General features: G+C 37.0%; 1 protein-coding gene across 4 annotated transcripts in view; it reads right to left on the reverse strand.

Annotated features, from left to right (window-relative positions):
• The window catches only part of HMGCLL1 (3-hydroxy-3-methylglutaryl-CoA lyase like 1), a 100,741-nt gene that overhangs the window by 34,658 nt on the left and 44,604 nt on the right, over positions 1–21,479 (reverse strand). For 3 of the 4 annotated variants that reach the window (XM_074861751.1, XM_074861750.1, XM_074861748.1), the window contains exons 6-8: positions 18,094–18,157; positions 16,404–16,484; positions 13,518–13,706 (exon numbers count right to left, since the gene is read on the reverse strand). In XM_074861751.1, the coding sequence (XP_074717852.1) occupies positions 13,518–13,706; positions 16,404–16,484; positions 18,094–18,157 (334 nt within the window). The remainder of the gene's footprint in view (positions 1–13,517; positions 13,707–16,403; positions 16,485–18,093; positions 18,158–21,479) is intronic. The other variant, XM_074861749.1, reaches the window with a different exon arrangement.

The following is a 21,479-nucleotide window of genomic DNA, read 5'->3' on the forward strand; positions in this document are numbered from 1 at the left end:
CCATGCAATACCCACTTTCTCAGGCAGAAACTAGAATAGACACACTCACAAATAACTAAAGGTAATGAAAAGAAACAATCATTTCCAAGCTGGAAGCACTGTAGCGATTCTGTCCTTAATTTACACTTGTTAAACTTTAAGAAAAACTACTTCAGGGTAAAAAGGGAGGGGGAGCCATTTCTATAGAGTAGAAAAATACACGTCTAAAAGCCATTTATCTTCTAGCTGATGTATATAGAGTCACAGCCTGATTAAAGTGCAATATGATTAGAGGGAGAATTTGTAAAAACAAGTCAAGCAACTCTTATAGAAATAATTTATTTTCAAAGTACCATGAAAATTGAATGAGTAATTAAATCCTGAATAAAAACTTGTTTTTAAAGGTACTTAAAATAATTATATCCTCACCAAAATTTTGAAATTTTTCTTTCATGATTGTTTTTAAAATTATGTTGAAATATTGTATGTTATTTCTGTCACTGCACCACATACCTTTTTAGTGTGCAGCATGTAAATTCAAAACAAAGAGAAAGTGAAAGGAATAAGACTGTACCACAGTCAATCAAGGAGACTAGCTGAAATCACAAAGCGTGATACACAACTACTGGCATACTCCTATGTTCTAGATTAGAAAGCATCTAAAACTATATATGCTAGAACCATCATCATAAGTACATCTTAATCACAGGAATGAATAGGCAGTCTAATGAACATGAACTTAGTATTAATCTAGAACATGTTTTAGATGACTATTTTTTAAATATAGTCATTGGTTTTTGTGGTGTATTTAAATTAGAAATTTAATTTAAATTGGCATGTTAGTCATGACAGTTACAAAGACTGGCCAACATTTTCCATATTCAGATCCTATGGTAAGTTGCTCAGAGCTTTGCCAATCTTTTATTAATCAAGCTGATATCCTGGGACGGCTATCTGCCCTGAACTACAGTGCTCTGGAAAAACTTCAGCTTTTCGGAACTTAAATGCACTTAAATGCATCACGGTAGTAAACAGTGGTGAATTCCTCAAGTTGTCATGCCCCCATGCCTTGAATCAAAGACATGTAATGTGAGGAGTCCCACCTTATCTGTGGAGACAGATGCAGAGTACAGATGTTTAAGGAAGATCTGTAACAGCTCTGCAGTGAAATCCCCAGAGATGCCAGCAGCACACTCAAGAGCTCACCAGAACCTCTGAATTTCAGCTCTGGAGACATCCTCAAATAGCCACTAGGAATGACAGCAAAAATTTCTCTTTTGTGCTATTAACAAACAGGAACTTGTGCTCTTTTGTGGCTATATATATATATGACCTATAAAATAAATGGCATCAGGGCTGGAACTCAGCTGTCCACTGTAACTCTTGCCATAGTCCCTGGCACAGCTTTGGCCTGGGCCAGGTAGTGCTCCACCAAACAATTTCTGACGCAGCCTGGGAACTAGCACCTTTAAGGGGTCATTCATAGTTGGTAGTCTGGAAGTGCTGACTTCTTGTTTTGGAGGGTTAGAATTTGATTTTTATGGATGCAGGCTTTTCATATCAATCGGCCTTAGTGCCAGAGAGGCCAGGAGGTACTGAGACTGGGAACACTTTAAAGGAGTGATATTGGTATGTCAATTGTAGGAGTGCAAAGTCTAGTCAGACATTCAGTCTCATATCCGAAGTTAATGTGACAGCTGATGAGATAGAAATTGATGAAGAAATGCATGCTGTGGGAGGGGTGCTGAGAAAGGAGAATGGGACAGACTTGCAAGGATGGAGCAGTTCTGAGATGAGCCAGTTGTACAGGATACTTATCTGTGGAAATCCCATTTCATTTGTTGTGAAAGCTGGAAGGTGTGTGAGAGACAAGCAAGACACCATAAAACCAAAAGGGACAGGTAACAGCTGTGGAGAACTGACTTGTCGTTCTGTGAATGACAGTGCCTATGTGATGCTTCATGAGGGACAAAAAACAACCTTCAGGCCAATGAAAACTCTTCATTTTCCAGTAATCTTGATAATCTAGATTTTCAGGAATTGAATCAAAAATTGTCATAAAATAACAGTTATTGGTTCAATTTCTGATTGCTACAGGCAGTCATCTCATCAAACCTACAGCCAGCCATGTAGTCTCATGTAAAAAAAAACCACAAAATACTAACTTTTTTATGCATGCAATCCAGTCAAGGCACAATAGAAATATGCATGGGCAATTTGACACCAGTGTGCCCTCACCATATTTTTTATGCATGCTACAGATGAGTGACTTCAGTTTTCTAGTGCTATATTTTCACAACTCCTAAAAGTACTAAATATTTATTTTAAATTGGGCTTAGCATTTTGAAAACTATTTTATACTAATTTGTTCTATAAACACCTGAAAACCTTTTTTGAAAAGCCCTCTTACATTTCCAGCATTTGGAAGTAATTTGTTTCTAGTCCAAAAAAATGAATGTCTGTCTCTAACAGAAAGAGCTGGATTACTGCCCAGTCCACTTCAGAACTGGATGATGCTGACTCTTAGCCATTTAAATAGTCAAACAAGACACAGTTGGGATGATAAAAGGAGGTCTGTAAAAAGACTATTGCTCTGGCTATGTGAACTTACAACTATCAAACAATGACTAGGAAAATAGTGAAAGAGAGGAAAAAATTAACATAAGTGCCAGGGAAAATATTAGGATTAGGTGAATGGAGGAGCATGGTATACATTCACATCATTCTACCTTCTTGCCAGTGAGCTGGCAGCAGGATATTTACTCTGCTTAAGCACTGACAGAGGCAAAGAATGGCAAAAAGGCATTACAAGGGAGAACAAAGAAGAGGGGAGGTAGACACTAACAGTCTGTATGGAGTATTATCGTCAACTGCACCTATAATCTGCTGGTTTTGTATCTAAATTATATTCTATGCTATTTTGTGTGAGCCTTGCTTGCAAGCACAACTTTGCAAGCCTCTTATTAGCTGGTAAAAGGTGAAATAAAACAGAATTGTCTTCTCGTATTCTATTAATACTAGTTCATTTCCCTTTTACAAACTGTATTTCCAGATATGAGAGCTAAAGAATGATGCAGCAGAACAGAATCTGTTGAAGACCAAAGAATCATTTAAAGTAAATTCTCTGAATCTGTTTGTTTTTGCATGGGAAGAAGTGCATTCACAAGAGGAGAAAGACGCATGGTAATGAAAGCAATACTAGAATGCCTTTTAGGTACTGGACAAGCAAATCAGTATGGCCTTAATACTTCTAGATTTAACGAATCAGAAAATTATGAAGGAAGCTGAAATTGGAATGTACCACCGACTCTAAAGAATGAAATGTGCAAATGAATGCCACTTACAGAATGGGAAACCCAGAAATGAAAGCATTTAAGATGTGATTAGGAAAGCTACAATAAAACAGCATTCAAAGAAAAAAGTAGAAGTATGCAAGGAGGATGCAAGCATGGAAAAAGAGAAAAGAGCATGGAATATTTGGGCCAAATAAATTCTTTCTATAAATCCACAGCTTCAATGCTATTAGTACAGAAATTATCTTTGGCTTCAAGATAGAAAACTTAAACCACTCCAGATTTTATTTCTCTAGGTGTTGCAGTGATCAGATTTTATTTCTCTAGTTGCTGCAGTGATTTCTCCATTCATATTCCATTTAGACCTAGGGTGATAAATCTATATGAACGTGCAGAGATATTAAGCAAGATGCATAGATTTGCATGAGAAACTCAAGGTTTAAAAATGTTTTAATAGACAGTCAAGGTGTGATTGTAAGACAAAGGGAAGTTGTGTGTACTGCTCCAAGTGAGCCCTAGTGAGGAATTTTCAAGATGAGAATAATCTATAACTGATGAAGGATCTCTTTGTCTGATCAGTATTCTGAAATAGTCTTAAGACTCAAGGTTTGTAGGTTCAGTAACTAGGGTTGAAAGCTCCTGAAATTCAATCATCATATTAGAGGCAGCTAGAACAATGTAGATTATTTGTTAATAATTTACAATATACTAAGTTTCATTTAAAATAAAAATCAAAACCACAAAATATACAGGCTACCTGTTGGTATATGCACATAAATATATCTTTGCCTCAGGAACTCTGACTGCTATTTCAGCATACAATAACAAATATATTCCCTTTCCTATCCTAAAAAGTTTAAAAAATAAAATTCTTGAAAGAAAGTCTACTGTTTTAACTTTTTTTTCTAGTAATAGTGTAACAGTTGTAATAATAGCAATGAGGAATTTATTTGTGAACTATCAGGCTATCAGGTTTTTCTGAAGCACAGGAAGAAAAGTCAAAAACTTTCAGCTCCTCAGAAATTGCATACTGTGCACATCCTGCAAAAAGCAGCAGAAAGCAATAAAAACAGGGTTGCTACTTCTTTCATACTAGTCTGAGAAAAGAGCAGGAGTGGTGCTGCCTGTTCATTTGCTTGCTTTCTTATTTTGCTGAAATAACAGGCAACAATGTAAAACCAGTACCTATAAAAAGGCCAAAAAAAAAAAAAAACCCCAAAGAACAAATACTGGAAAACATCTCGCAGATTTTCACTATGAATGCCTATGTTTTCATTTTCTTCCCATATGTAGATCTGATTTATTCATTTGTGCAGTATGTTTTTTCACTTACAAAAGTAACTATCTGACTACTTATAGTAGCAATATTATTTGATAAAATGCAAGTGTTTTTCTACTTTCCTAAAGCACACACTTTTTAAGTTTTCTTCACAGAAATCTTGCTGTCTGCTACCTTTTCACAATTCACCTGCCATCTTCCCCCTAACATCTTTTTTCAAATACAGACCTATTCACCTCTGTCTTGTTAGCTTTCAGTCTTAAACAATTCCACTCACTCTTTTCGTTCCTAATATCACGTACTCCTTCACCTCAAACATCTGATTTTTTTAGCTAGCTTTACCTAAGTGCTCTATCGTTTCTATGAGGAAAAGGGAATAAAAAGAAACTGAAACAAAAAAGTAAACTGAAGTTTTCTAAAGAATTTTGTGTTATTGCTAATGGCTCTTTTAGTTTGCTGACAAATAATTCAACTTTCAAACCCAGAGAATACCTGGTTAAGTGCCTAGGATAAATTAGTTCCCAGAGAAATCCTAAACTAGAAAGCTCTAGGAAGATGCCTATTTAAAAGGACAGGCATGTTGTCATAAATAATCTCTTGCTTTACCTAAAATTATGTGTATTCCTATACACTTACTTTTGATCCCAAACTTTTTCTTTTGCATGTTGTAGAATATTACACAGCTTTACACTTACACATTGTGACAGCTATCCTGTTTATCACAATGGAAATCTAAAATTTGAAAAGTTTAATTTCTACAAGTTAAATAGAACAACTACCCTGAACACGAGCATTATAGTATTGCAAATTATTCATTTAAGCAGGAAAACCTGGGATCCACAGGCCGATACTTCCACAACCCTGCTGATCGGTGCTTTCCAGCTTGAGGAAATTCTGTTTCATAACTCCATTTGTCTCCTGCCATTTAGCCAACTTTCCACTTATTACATGCCTCCATGCCTTAATATTACCTTCTAGTGCAGAACACTGTAAATTGTTTTCTGAAAAATCAAAGCATATGATGGCCACTGTATATCCTTTGTCTTCTTTGGCAGTGACTGCCTCAAAGGATTCCAGCAAAATATCGAAGCACGACCAGCCCTTCCTGAATCCTGAACAGCTATTCTCAGTCAAGCTCTGTTTTCTAATGTTTCCCTGTCTGAACCTTGAAATTATGCTTGGAGATCTTTGCTAAATCTTCTATAGTTTCCTAGCATATCTTTGTAAACAGAAGTAAACTTGTGAGTCTGCCGAAACCTTTCTTAAAATAGGAATGCAAAAATATTAACATTCTTTCAAGATCCCAAACTATGTGCATGCTTCATACGACAAGTCTTTCCTACCCTCATGTTGTGCTATATAAATACTTCAGAGTGCCAGGCTGTGCAGGGGAAAGGAAATGGAGTGTTACAGAACTCTGATAATTTGATTGGGCATGTATGTATTTTGATCACTTGCCCACTCATATACCTTAGCTTTTTTAATCTCAAAATTACATTCTATACCAAACTTAAAATATATTAAGTTTCTGAACTTCAATTTCAAAAATAAATTTTAAATCTAGACTTCATAAAAATAATTTGTACTCGTCTAATGCTCTTCCCCTGTAGATTTTTTTTAGCATTTCACAAACTAAAAGTGATGAGCCTTATTCCTGTTTTACAAATAAAAAATTGAAGAAAAGTGATGTGCACAGCGACATGACAAATCAGGAAAAGACAAGACAGATGTTATGGTTCCTGCCTCCTGTAGCTCATTAATTTCATACAATACCTCCCTATTGGCTTAAAAAAAACCTGTCTGCAGTACCGTGTCAAAACTATCATGACTATTTTTGCTCTGTTAAAAATTAGATTAGATGTAAGTACTTTCATTGCCTGGCAGTGGGTACCCCAGTACAACGCTGATAATAAAACAAAATCCTAGTGGTACTTAATGTATTATTCAAGCAAGAACTCTGTCAGACCACTACATCCAAGTTCATATCCTCAGTTACTTTATAACTCCCCCAAACCAGTATTTTTTTATTTGTGTAGCAACAGACAAATATGGCTAGACTGCCTTCCTCCGCTAGAAAGTTCATATTCACTGTTACATGAGAAATTCCTCGCTCAAGTCTAGCACAATGAGTACATGCAAGGCTTCACACTTTGTCATGGTTGCTTATCTTCTCTACTTTATAACAGAAGTGTCAATTTAGCTCTGAATGATTGTGTTTTGCAGGGAATTAAAAAGAGAGTACTTCTTACAAATAAAGAATTATAAGGTGTCTTTTTTTTTCCTTTCTTGATACAATCTTGAATGTTCAATTTTAGGTTGCTAATGAGTTGGACAGGAGTTTAGAGATGTAGATGTATAAGCAAATTTATGATCCTACTAATGGTCATTAGGAAGAAGTCACTGAAGTACCAATGATTAACATAATGCACAGGAGTCAATGGTGGATAAAGCTGGGAGACAGGACAGAAGATTTTATATCTTTATTCAAGGCCTGTGCATACACTTTCTTCTCTGTTTTACAGGGAGAAAGTGAAGGAATTCAGATGTTGATTAAACCTAGACTGTAGTCAGGTAAAAAGCAGTCCTAAATTTTGATCCTCCAAATTGGTGACCATTTATATCAGCACATAAATAAATGTGCATACCTGAATTAATGATGCTTTGATCAGTTAATCCTGTTTTTTTCATTCTCTTTTAAAGTCTGTTTTGTTACCCAGCATGCTGTGGATTTTTTGATTGCTGTTTCATACTTAGAAGATCAAGGATCCAAGAGTTTTTAGTTTTACTGTTTAATTTCTACTTATATCATGTCCTTATTGCTCTCTTCTAATACGGCATTTTGCAACAAAGCTTGATCTAGTTTTAAAATCTCTCTTAATTTTGTGGCCCTGTTCAAGCAGCCATCCAAAAGATCACAGCCCAGCTATGGTTTTGCATTGAAATTATGAAAAAGGGGGAATTTCAACATAAATCCAGAAGAAACCTGCTGGTTTTAACATTGTATCTCTTTGGAAATGAACTTCAAAGAAGAAATCATGACATAAAGCTCATGAAAACGAAATCAAGGAAAATGTGCTTCTAAGTTTTTACAACAAAGTTTTGTAAAATTGTACTTCAAAAAAATTATCCTGTTGATTCTTTTTAAATCAAAGAGATTAAACTGTGACTGCATAATGTTTATATGCATAACTCAGTAAAAAGGTAACAAATCACCAACAGAAACCCTAGAACAATTTATATGTGACTAGTATACACATGTATTTGCCTTCTTCCCATTCGGCCTCCCACCATTGCTATCCATACCTTTATGCCATTTTACCATTATGCTTTTTTATCGCTTCTTTACTTTATTCAGCTACTCTAACTTGCATGGTTTCTAGCTGTAGTCATTCGCTGGGATAAGGTAGCACGAGCCCTGCCTGCATCCTTGTAGACATCTACTAAAATAAGCTGGACAAATCAAAGGTGAAAGAACTGATTGCAGGATACAAATGCTAAGTGGATTTTCTAGTACAGAAATATTCTTACAGATTCTGTATTTATTTGGAGATTTATCATTATGGGTATATTCTTTTAGGTCAGTTAGTCACAGAAATACAGGTCTAAAAACAAGAGAAGAATGGCAGCCAAAGTAGTCTGGCACCTAAAAGAGATGTTTAAGTCCTGTAAGACACAGGCAACAATTCTTCAGGCTGATTTCTGGACTCTCTTTTTGACCCAATAGAGTTCCCAGTGCAGAACTGTTAGGGCTTTGTGTACAGCCAGACACCAGGAAATGCTTTCTGGATTTAACTGAGTATCAATATCTTGCCTCTTTGCAAGACAAAGCCTCCAGCTGAGCTCCAAGATCAAAGCGCATGAGACCTGCTAACTCTCACAGCTGCTGTATGTCCCAGCTCAGCACCCACTCCCACTACCTGCCATTCAGAGCCATCATTAAATCTCAAAATATTTGTTGCTAGTCTCTCTTCTAAAGACTTGACGGTCCCAAGCAGCAGCAAGGACAAACTGTTCATAAAGGAAGGCAAGCAAGGAGCCAAGAGTCACAGCTAGGCAGGCGCAGCAGCAACCTCACCAAAAAAGAGCCAGGAAGTTGAGTCAGCAATTCAAGGTCAAGATCAGGTCTGGAAACAGTAACCAGGATAAGTCACAGATCAGCCAGGCCTGAAGCTAAGCCAGTGGGTGAGGATGAGGTTAAGAATCAGGGAGGTACAAGACTGGGAGCAAGCACAATTGCAACGCTGCTGCAGAGTAGCTCAGGTGGGGGCTAAGCACAAGAGCTTCAGGTTTAAAGCCACCACCAAGTAAGAGGGGAAACCCCCACAGAGGCTCCTTAGCAGCAAGCAGCTTCCGGACAAGAGACCTTAGCAGGAAGCTAACCACCAGCTGAAAGGGGTCTTGACAGCCTGTCACTACAGGCAAGTTCAACAGCCACAAACAGCAAATCCTGTATTTGAAAAAAAAAGGACAAACTAGGTACTTACATCTAGGAGCTGGTTTTGTGTGGAAAATTCATTTCACCTAAGGCTTCACATGTAAGCTCACATGAATCATGGAGGGGAGGGAATTTTAAACACAGTCTTTTTTCCGTGGCTTAACTTAGGCTCTACCATTTCAGGCTGCTGGCCATTGTGAACTCTACTCCTGTAACACAATGATCCTTGTGAATTAATAAACCATGACCTTCAGCATCTACGTTCAGATTCCTCTCCTGGTTCTGGCAATTAAAACAGCCATATCAACACTGAGTGCCTTTGTGTGAACCCAGTCCTTACTACATAAGTAAACTGGATGCACAAAAATATGCAAGTTGGTTAGTCTCTCTAGCATGCACCAAAGGGGCTAGAATCTATTTAGTTAAGTGATGAAGGGAAGAGGTCAGCAGCCAACCATTTCTGTTTGGATTTTTAAAAAAAAAGTTTATTTAATCTTTAAAATTCAAGGATCTTAAAGAAATTAATGAAATACTATTTAAAATTTTGAATTCTCTGTAAGGGGATCTATTATAATGTTTGAAATGAAAAACCGTATTCACAAATTTGGATTTTGCAGTCCGAACCTTAAACCGAAAGTTTAAATAAGGCTTGCTACATTCTGTTTCTGGTATTGAAGTGTGGATTTCATTTCAAAATTCATGTTTTCTGGGTAAAGAAAGCACTAACAAAAAGTAATTTCATTTGGCAAATCATCAATCTCGTTCATCTCATTGTGTCCAATAAGATGGAAATTATTACACAAAGTGGTAAGAAACCTTGCCCCCTGTAAGTGATTGTCATTTTTTTTCTCTAAGTCAGGATTTGATCCCAGTAGTGTAGGGATCAGTTTATATTAATGAATTACAAGAGCGATTTGAATTTGATAAAAGTTCTATGGGATTACTATGTGATTGTTTCATTTACTGAGGTTATCACTGCCGGTCAAAACTCCTCTTTGCCTCTTAGCATATTCTTTCTTATGTTCAGGTATGTGCTATGAAAACAGACAAAGCTATTTCTGGCAACTACACAAGCTATGCAAGAAAACAGTTCTGTATCACTTCCATTAAAAAACTTCCTCCTTCTCACCTGTTCTGCACACACTATGGGAATCAATTGTCAAGGTAACTCAAATCTCCTCAGATCAATGGTCTACCTTATTGGGGCCTCTCCAGCATAGAAGTTTCCTGACCTGTCTTTTTACCCTTCTTTGTAGGTCTGCAACTATTTCCTATAAATGTTTTACTACTTCTTTGAGCTATATTTTGTGTTTGTCACATTAGCTAACCCACATATGTAATTTTACTCAAAATACCACAACCTCTAACTAGATTGCCACACCACTTCCTATCATCTGAATTTGTCTCTTTGATAAATTGTATACTCTGATATTTTTATATTAAACCATTTAACCAAGAGCCAGTCATGTTTCTACTTTAAATGTTTTGTTCTGAAGCATCACTTCATGTTCCTCACATTTTTACACAGAATCTCTCCATAAAAGAAAGTTAATTTCCTTTCTCCAGACAATGCTTTCTATCTATATAATTCACTTCAACAACTTAAAAAATTACTTACACTTTAAAAGTTGGCTAATCTCTCTCCCATCTTTCACTACCTATCCTTTTGCTAAAACAACACACATAAAACTGAATACTAAAATTACAAGGCTACTTCCCTGCTAATTTCTTATACAGATATGGCCTGTCAGTTCTAGATGACTTTGGATCAGCCCCAAACAAAAGAAAATACTCTGGGTAGTATAATCCTGCATGGAACAATGTGATCTGTATAAAAAATCACTTACTGAATCACCAGTACCTCTTTCCACTCCTAGGAGATCTCCCTTCGAAGCAATGCCTGAATTAGTGCAGAGTGATTTGTGGCTTTCCAGCTGTCATTCATTAATTTTTAGGAAATACAATATACAATACTATTCAGCCTGATGTTGTAGTCTGCAATGTGTTAGGAAAAGTGTAATTTGCCTGCTGAATGTTCTTTAAACTTGTTTTCAAACAATAACTCTAGCCCATTATTTCTATAACCCCTCAAACACATTTCACTCCTGATGAAATACCGTGTCACTTGCAGAGACCCATAAAGGAGGAAGGGTAAGGAATTGCGTCTGTGGAGAGTCTGGTCTATGAAATGAATGGCTGAGTTGAAGACAGGGGGTTATTCCAGTACTTTGCCATTCATGTATCTTTGGCAGAGAGGAAAGCACAGGCAAGCCTGACAGCGGGGGCTAGAAATGACCTGGGCACTCCGATCCACTGGCTTTGGCACTTTACCATCCGGCTGACCTGTAAAAGTTGTCCTGTGTTAGAAAAAGTATTGCTCAGCTATAATTCACCACTAGCTGCCTCATTTCTTTGACCAGAGACAGGAGAGGATGTTGTGACGTGCAAGACCCATTTGAGGATCCAAGAACCTGGGGACCTACCTTTAGAGCAAGCCAAGAAGCTGCTTGCACAAAGCCAGTCAGAGAGACTGTGTAATGCCTGCTTCATCAAGGACTTTTGGCAAAATCTATGACAAGTTCATCTCAGCCAAAAACACCACACCTTTAGACATGCACTGTAGCAGAAATGGAGCACACAGGGAAGTTTTCTGGTGGGTCTCAGGCACCTCTGGCTTCCCAGAAATCTGAGAAGGCTGCAAAGGGGTATTTTTTTAGGTCTATTGCTCTCTTGAACTTACATGTTAATTAGCCTGAACTGCACATTAGTTACCTAAGAGCTCTTTTCCCCTTTAACTCTCACACAGTTGATTTAAGAAATAAATAAAAAGATAGAAGAAGAAGGTAAACCTGAAACAAGAATCACTTACAACAAATACTGGGGTTAACAAAGCATAGCCATCATTCAGTGTTTAGTAGGCACCATGACAGCAATTATTTTAAGGAACGATTTGCAAAATAATGCTTCAAGTATTTTTATGGTGAACTCCTCCCATGCTCAAGGGTTTTCATGCTTTTAGCTATTACATCTGCAACTGAAGCTAACTGTGAAATTAACAATTTATTTATCCCATGGTACATACAAACACATTTGCAAGAGTAAAAGTGAGAAAGGTCAATAGTGAACACTGAGAGCAAACATTAGAACCCTTTTTACCAGATTTTGTCATCCCATATTTTATCAAATACATGCAGAGATTCCCATATTGAAACATTTTCCTGTTCCTTCGTGTTGCTTATATCAGTAATACTGTTAAGACTGCTATTATTTCTAAACAACATAATATGAGCTCTGCCAAAATAATGAGTGAGGACAAAGGAAAGTTGACCTTAAAAATGGCTGCCTGAATTGCAGGGAAGCAGAAGATGCCATTACAGAATCACAGACTCGTCTAGGTTGGAAAGGACCTTGAAGATCATCTAGTCCAACCATTAACCTAGCACTGACAGTTCCCAACTACACCATATCCCTCAGCGCTATGTCGATTCTACTCTGAAACACCTCCAGGGATGGGGACTCCACCACCACCCTGGGCAGCCCATTCCAGCACCTAACAACCCGTTCTGTAAAGAAATGCTTCCTAATATCTAGTCTAAACCTTCCCTGGCACAACTTGAAGCCATTCCCTCTTGTCCTGTCGCTTGGTTAAAGAGGCTCATCCCCAGTTCTCTGCAACCTCCTTTCAGGTAGTTGTAGAAGTATAAAACAGAATAAAGGCCTATGATTTGTAAACAGCTTTTGATTCTGCAACATTTAGTAAAAATAGGTCTCCTTAAGAATGCATGTACACATGAAGATATTTTTCAAGATTATATGTTTACAAAAACTACATTAGAACTTGTAGTCTGTTTCTTGTATTGTGTCCTATTCTTAAAAATATATAAACACAACAGGAAAAATATCTCTTATGGAAATTAACTTTTTCTGATTATTTAGCCACAGATTTGAAAGAAGATTAAATGGGATATAAGGTTGTTGATAATCTTATTTGGAAGGTATAATTGATACACAAAAAAGCATACTGAAGGCATGTTAACAGTGATAAAATTATCTAGACCACTCCATCTGTGTATATAATCACCAATAATTTATAGATTTATACATCTGAAATCAAGATGTAATTATGCATTATTCTATTGTATATTTAGACACCTCTGTAAAACAGAAATTTTAGTGTAGTGAACAATGAGCATACAGATGTCTCTAAGAAAAGTTGAATCTGAGACATCAGAAAAAAATTATATTTTATCTCCCTCATTCATCCAAAATCAATGGAATAAAATAATCATCACTGTTTCTTAGTGATTTTGTATGGAATTGAAGGTAATAAGTACATAAGAATTGACATTTTCTTGCTAAAGCAACAGCAATATCTGTAGACAATCGGTTATGTCAGCAATACTTTCTGAAAGTTTAGTGAGTGTCTTTCTTTTTCTAGCAATTTCTTTAAGGCTGGAATTTTTTTACATTGTGCATTTGAATTAAACTAAGACTATTACTATGACATCTATAAAATGAGAACCTGAGTTACCTGTATGGCTGTGAGGATATTGGCTAAAGCCTGGCCATAGGTGTCATGACAATGAACAGCAAGAGCACTCAGAGGGATTTCTTTCATAACAGCTTCCAACATTCTTTTCATACTTCCAGGAGTCCCCACACCAATTGTGTCCCCCAGAGAGATTTCATAACAGCCCATACTGTACAGACGCTTAGATACCTGATTAGAAACAGAGAAACATGAAAAGGTCAAGATGAAAGAATACAAAATAAAGAACATACATTAAAAAGGACACATTTCTGTATAGGTTTCAGGTTTTGACTCACTGAGGTGGAAATATGTATCAGAAACCCTCTATTGATTCTTGAAAATTGTCATCCAAGAAGAGCGTCCCATAGATCCTCTTATTTTAAATTTATAGTTCTGCTTCTGTACATGGAAAAACCAACCAAGCCAAATCCATCAAAAACTTGCTTTTTGACTCTCCCACAGAATCCAAATAAGCAAGATTTTACACTATGAATTAAGTTTCTGTCAAGCCCTTTCCCAACATTTTCCTCTCTCTGGGGATTTCCCAGCTGTTTGGTTTTCTCTGTGTACTTTTCAGCTTACAAGTTGTACAGGGTAAAGACCTGCCCTTTTGTTTGCTTATTACACGGAGCCAAGCACATGGCTGAACTAAGACAATAAATAATTAACAAGAAGCCTGATTTTGCTTTCCCTTGGCAATGAAAACATCAGTTAAAACTGAAGTTTTAACATGTAGTTAATATTAATTTTGCTTGCTTTTCATCAAATCAAACATTAAAATACTAACAAAGCTTAACTGTAACTTAACATTCTAGTCTTAAAGTTTTACAATTTTTCTTAATACCAAACAAAACCATATTTATTTATTAATATATTTATTTATGTAAGTAGAGCCCTAAATGTTTCTGGAATTACGTCTTTGAGTAGTTCTTTGTACGAGTAAGAGATTTGAGGTCTGGCTCCATAATGTTTGTATGGAGAGAGACAAACACTCGGAAGCACAAAATCATGTTTGCACCAAAAATATTGCTTTAGAAACTGAATGTAGGATCTTTCCATCTTAGTTCTGTTTAATTTATCTGGAAAGGGTTTCACCTTATTTTCAGTTTCTGAGTATGTTTGTCCCCTTTAGGATTCCCCACTGTGTATCAGCAATCCCAAAAGGCCACTCCACTGAAAGGAATCCCAGTCTGGAAATCAACTGTTTAGAAATGAAAAAATACGACCCTTTTCCAAGACATCTTCAGTTGCACTGCACTCTGCTGTTAAAGCAATTCCAGGACTTCATCAGTGGGATTGCTGTGAATACGTCTGAGGAAGCTGACAAAGTGCTGCACCAGCAGTCTCGGAAGTGCTGGATTAATATTGCTGTTCACTTAATTCAAAGAACAGCTGAAAAAGAACTTCAAGTAGTCTGAATTGCTCTTCTTAAAGCTTGGAAGTCCTACGACTATTGCAAATGTAGTAAAACTCTTTGTGCTTTAAAGTCAAAGAGCTCCTGGTTTGTATCAATGTAAATTCAATATACACTTTAAGAAAGGGACATTCACCAGATTGCAAAAAGGGATTCTATCTCACAGCATTTTTTATATCATCAACACATGGCAGGTGTTTCAACTGGACTCCTGTTGTAAGAAAAATAAGGATCATCTGCAGTTAGTGGTGGATTACCTCTAGTTAATCCCCAAACCTCAGTTTTTGTTTAAGATCAGGGTAAAGGAAGCAAACTGCATTTTTTTCTCATGTTCTTTTTAATTCATGATTCGAAGTTTTTCTAGATGAGCATTTCAGTGATGACAAAGAGACTGTATAAATTGCTAGAAATATTGCATTCACTTCTTTCCCTCGCTCAGTCCTTAGGTCTTTCAGCTTTCCGAAAGTTCTGAAAGATGAAAGAAGAGAGGGGGAAACTCTGCTAACAAGCTGAGCATCATCACTGAGTTGTCATGATCTAACCTTAAACTGACCCTTAAAAAGAGATCTATATTTAATTTCAAGAAGAATGTGCATGCTTGGAAGCTGAATGGGAGTTTTTCATGCCGAATTTTCTATCCTACCATAGGAGGAGGCAGCCCATTAGTTATAGTTTTGTAAGTTTTCAATGTGAATTTTTGGGAGGCGAGTGGGGGAGAACACACTGTTTTGTCAGTGTAATCAGGATGTGACTATGAGCTTGTAGCTTTGTTGATGGAACAGGGTTGTGTTATGCACCACTGAGCAGTTTTACTATGCATGAGTCTTGTGCTACTCCCCTATGACCCTGACACCAAGCATTGATCAAAATGGGAGTTGGTGACCCAGCACTGCAACCCTTCAGGCATGTGAACAATCCTACTGCTGGAAATAATATCTAAAACCATACTCTTAAACTGAATACAAAAGGTCATAATTGAGTTACAGATTATTTTAAGCAAACAACATTAAAAACACACTGCAGTCCTTGTGCTGTAAGAGCAACTTCATAATAATCCAACAGCATTCAGATAAGAATAGACACCTTTTCTGTAGCCTGATCAGCCTGTATGCTGGGTAATACTTACATGAATATACTGCTCTAGGTTAAAAGGAAGCTAAGGAGAGAAAGAAGCAGAAAAATAAAAACAGCCAAGTATATGACTGGAAGACAGTGGAAGAAAACTGGCTTCAAGGATATAAGGTGCTTCAAACAACTTTCAAGACTTATTTGCCTAAGGTTGAAATTCACAAAGCACAAGATGGTAAATGGTTAAGCAGTGACTCCATTTCAAGAAAAAGCAGAGTGATAAAAAAGGACTATGTAGTTTTTTTAAATAAAGAACCATATGGATGTACCAGATGAATTCTAGAAGTCTGAAGGCATCTGAAGTTTTAACTCACTAGGTTACTATGTGTAAAACAGTTACATACCCAGTAAGCCCGCAATGCCTGTAGTCTGGTTAATGAGCCACCTCTCCTAATTGGTTTTGCTTCAGCTAAAAAAATCTTTTGCTTAAAAAAAAAAAAAAAAAATTTGGTCACTGTCATTGACTGCAGAAGAAACAGTCTAAACCTTTCAATCACAGCTGCTGATCGCAGTGCACAGTCAAGGGAGTCACACACTCCCGTCCTGAGAAAGATGATGACCTGAGAGGCAGCCTTCTGAGAGGGTTTAGCAACACGGCTGGTATTTTGATAATTCTGATTCAGCAAAGGATGAATAGTAGTGTTTATGTAAAATCCATTAACAGCTAATCAGATGCTTCTATATAAACACCAGTGCTTGCTGAATCAGGGCCTCAGTAACTTTAATGAGGCAGCTTTTATACTTAAACACGTATCTGATGGTGTACAGGTACACAAGAAGACGCTTACTAGGATGAAGAGAGAAAATAAAATATCTGTGTGAGTGAAAGTTTGCAGATTTGGAACATTAAGGAGTACTCCCACTACAAACTGAAAAGGAGCTCTTCTGTGCAAGGAGAGTAATTAAAAAACAAGCAACACATGGATAGAAGCCTGTTGGGGAACATGATACTGCAGTAAGCAATTTACCAACAGCACAGCTGAATCTGTCATCACTGCTCTAACTAAAGCTGTGTAACTTCTAACTTTCACTTCATATTAAATCCAATTAATTTATGAGTACCTTCCAATTTAGTTATTTTTTTTAAAGAGTGTGAGTATATGTGGCTGCTGTAGGAGAACTGTTATCACAGGTTCCATCTGGAACGTATACTAGAAGATGCAGGAGAACAGGACCCGAAAGCCACACATGCAGAACACAATATATCAGACAAATGTTGACTAGCTGCTAGAGCTACAAAGAACAAGTGGGTTGGAGATTCTGCTAGTTCACCAAAACTAGGTAATTAAGTGTAACAGAGAAGTCTTTCTCCAGGAGGAAGGCCAGCATGTTCTGCCTTGTGACTCTTGAATTCTCTCCACTTTCTTCTCTACTGTCCATTTCAGCTTTCATGCCCTCTTTGCCTTCCTGAAAAATTTAACACTTATGCTTCACTCATCTCTTTCTCTGCTGGAAAAAAAAGGCTGGACTAAGACATCATCTTTCTTCTCCTTTATCCTAAATGAGAAAAGGGAGTGGGAAGGGAAGGTACAGCTTATTCCACCATAGCAGTAGAGTAAGTTTAGTAGTAGGAAATCATGTTGAGGATGAATTTTGGTTCATTCACCAGAAGCACAATGTTGTAGCAGTGGCTCTACCAGCCAGCAGCGCAGTATGCTTATGCCAGCATAAAATGGATTTAGAAGTAGATACCCTTTTCTAGAGGTTGTGCTGGAAATCACCTCATACAACATGGCCCACCAACATATGTGCTTGAGTCTATTTCCTTAAGCATTTCCTTACCTTCTTGTTGGACGAAACAGCACATAATATTTTTTCGGTAACATTCAGAACTTACTATTTTCCTTAGATTTGACTTCATATAGTTGAGTGAGGTTATGCACCCAGTTTTAGTATTAGCTACGTTTTGTGTTTGTTTTCCTTAAATTTTATGCATTAAAGATCTTTTTAGGATTAAGTAGAGAACATTATTCATAGACATTTTAAAATGTATTTTTGATTCATTAAAAAGTCAAGCCAGAAGTTCACTCTTACTTCTGCCACTTTGGCTGGTATGATGTTTCCTTCGTATGGGCATCCCAATGCACATGACACATACCTACGATAAAAATAACACACAAAGATACTTCTGTTTTATATATGTGTATATGTATCCATCCATGTTACATTAAAAAAAAGGTTAAATATAATTTTGAATACTTAAGCCAGTTGATGTAGAATAAATATTTGAATGAAAAGTTAAAATTACATCAGATTAAAATAGCAGGTTTATCAATTTTCTTTTTAAATTACAGAACAGGGATTTATAGCTTTATTTATGCTCAACGTATGTCACAAGTTATAAAGGACTGGCAATGCAGTCAAGCTGAAACTGCTTCAGAAGACTTCGATTTTTCTTGGTATTTCCTTCTGAAGTTGTAAAAGCCAGCTCACATTTTGCCTTGCCTAGCCCACACAAGGTATTCAGAGGAAGGTATCATATTCTTCCTTGTGCTAGCTACCCAGATCATAGAGAGCAACACACGGACACAAGCAACTTATAACAACCCCACCATCTCATAAGTCATTAGAATTGTGGTAGCTTTCACCCTCTATCTCTCTACTGGCATTTCTGTCCCAGTGCCCCAGAAGAATTACAGCTCCATTGCAAGCTGTAGTTTAGGTATGCCTTGAGACAAGAAGAAACTGAGAAGCCAGACTGTGTCAGCAGCAACTGACTCCACAAAGCACAAAAATTGAAAGCCATAACCAAGCCTCCATTGTTCAGTCTTAATGCTGTGTTAGCACAGAATTTGGTTTAAATTTCTTCTTATTAATGACAATTAAGAGCCATGAAATTCCAATTAAACTTCTAGTTGTTTATCTTAAATTGATTAGGAATAGGATTGAACTAACCAGAAACAGTCATTCAAAATCAAAAGAAGTGTGGCTGTAGAGGGATTTACAACAGATTCAGAGGCAGGCAGAGCCCCAGTCCCAGTGGGAGGTTGCTCAACTGCTTAACAGAAGAATAAGAGCCTTCAACAATCCCCCATCATTCCCTTTCCCTCAACACTGAAGGATATAATGTAAAAGTATACACTGTATAATGCAAATGGGATTGAACAGATGCCAGTTTGTACGTAGTCAAGGTCTGTAGGGTAAAGGATGTATTGTTTCTTTGCAGTTGAAGGAGAAACTGATTGATAGAAAGTGAAATTAGGATGAGTAACAGGCAAAAACAAATTGTGAAAAAAATGTCAACATTTCAATGCATAGAACATACTCCATTCCTTATATGAAGGTATGGTGTTGGCACACTGGAAGTAGCAGTAAGAATGAAGCAAACTTTGAACCTAAAAAGAACTTGATTAGCCTTCTTGATTAGAATTGGAAATTAATTTTGTTTCGACAAAAGTGGTTGGGTCCATTACAACCTGCTCATAGTTTTAGTCCAGATGCCTACTAGGCATGATTTCAATTATTTGTATGTCATTATGAAAACCAGGTTTTTGAAACTTGGCCATAGACTTCATTAAATATCACCCCCAATTTAGATGTCACTGTTTAAGTTTCAAAATCCTAAATTTTCTTATCTACATTAAAGATAAAAAAAGTGGCTACTGTTAACAGTTAAACACTGCCCTGCTTTTCAGTGACACATAACTAAAAAGCAATTAGGATAATTTCCTTATTTTTTTAATGCATACACGGGTTTTTAAATGAAACCAAGCACAAAAAATTTCACACCCGATGGACTGCTTTTTACATAACACTACAGTGCCTAGAGCTAGTGAATAGTCTTTTACTGAAATTATTTTGCAACATAACCCACAGCACTTCTTATGAAGCGAGCAAGAACAGTACGAAATACAAAGTAAATGCAAAACATACAGTATGTATGTGCACATTCCCTTTAATTACATATATCTTTACATGTTCCTAACAGCTACATATGTTAGATCAAGAAGACAGTGCATTTGGTAGTGATAATGTGGCATGAATGACATCTGGAATGGAGTAAGGCAAACAAAACTAAAAGCAGACCAAAAGGTATCTAGAGAACAAGGGAATACTCCCTGTGGTTCGCACCAGTGAGCAGAAACTCGCCTGAGCTTACGTAATTCATCTGGGCCTGCTGGGGTATGAAAGTATGTAGTGACCTGAGGAATCTGCCTACTACGATGTACAAATCTGTTTGAGATTATGAACTCCCTGCATGCTTACACCATGGTGACTAGACTGACGTTTTAAACAGAGAAAATATGATAATCTATTTGGGCATCTGATTTTCAATATTAAACTGGAGAAAATAGGGATTACTGAAAGAATTTGACAGATAAAGAACTTCCTACCAGAAAGAGAACAAAGTCCTGTGGAGAATGAAAGAACTGTTTTTCAGTAGAGTTCATCAAGGATGAGCTTGGCAGAATTTTATCTAATATTTTCATTTAATCAGCTGGCATAAAAACTAGAGATGTGGTGGTAACATTAAATTTCTTGGTACTGCCAATAGAGAAAAAAGCACTGGGATTCCATGGAGAAAGGACAAAAGCAACAGAAACAGGACTCACTTGATGGCAATGACAAAGAAAGTGAAATGCTTAAAATGAGGCTGTAAAAGAGTGAAATGCACTCCAAACATATCAGGATAAGCATTTTTAACAGAGGACATAAAATATGAATTCCATTTCACAAGGCCTTGCTATATTCTTATTGGAAACAAGAGATACAATTTGAGTCTGTTATAGCAAAAGTAATGCAAAGTGGAAGAGATGCAGGCAAGGATTGTGTACAGCTACCAGGGGTACGGAGAGCCTAGCATATGAAAGGAGAAAATACGCATGTCTGCGTGAAAGAGGGAAGATAATCATCATGTGTCTGCTCTGAGCATTTGCCAAGACATCTAGACTTAAGACAGTATTGGGCAGGATGCTTTGTAATTGCATTTGTGTGGTTCCAAATTAATAAGCTCAAGTGAGAGAAAATAGGTTTCGATAGGAAGGTAGATCTGTTCTCTGTAGATACGTTTGGCTGTTAAATTTTCTGTGTATGAAATAACTCATAAGGCATTAAAAGCACAACAGTCAAAGCAGAGCCCCAAGACCTCCAACCACACCCCTCCAAAATGGGAGACGACTTTGAAGAACATGCTGAAGAACTGCTCAGAAAGAAAAAAATTAACAAGACAGAGTCCCAGTAACCAACAAAAGACACAAGTTTAAAGAAGTCTGGTCAACTGCAGCAAACACTACTGACAAGTCAAGAAGAATGAGGATAGACTACTGTTTCTGAGATCTTGTCATCAGGGAGTTTGGTGAGAGCCGTTGCAGTTGCAAGCAAGGAACAGAAGCCAAAGTGTAGGAGTTATAGGAGGGAATCACAGAAGAGAGTCTCCAGACAATAATTATAAACAGCGCCTTCAATGAGCTTAGGAATGA

The sequence above is a fragment of the Strix uralensis genome, chromosome 3, assembly GCF_047716275.1.
Source record: "Strix uralensis isolate ZFMK-TIS-50842 chromosome 3, bStrUra1, whole genome shotgun sequence".
NCBI lineage: Eukaryota > Metazoa > Chordata > Aves > Strigiformes > Strigidae > Strix > Strix uralensis.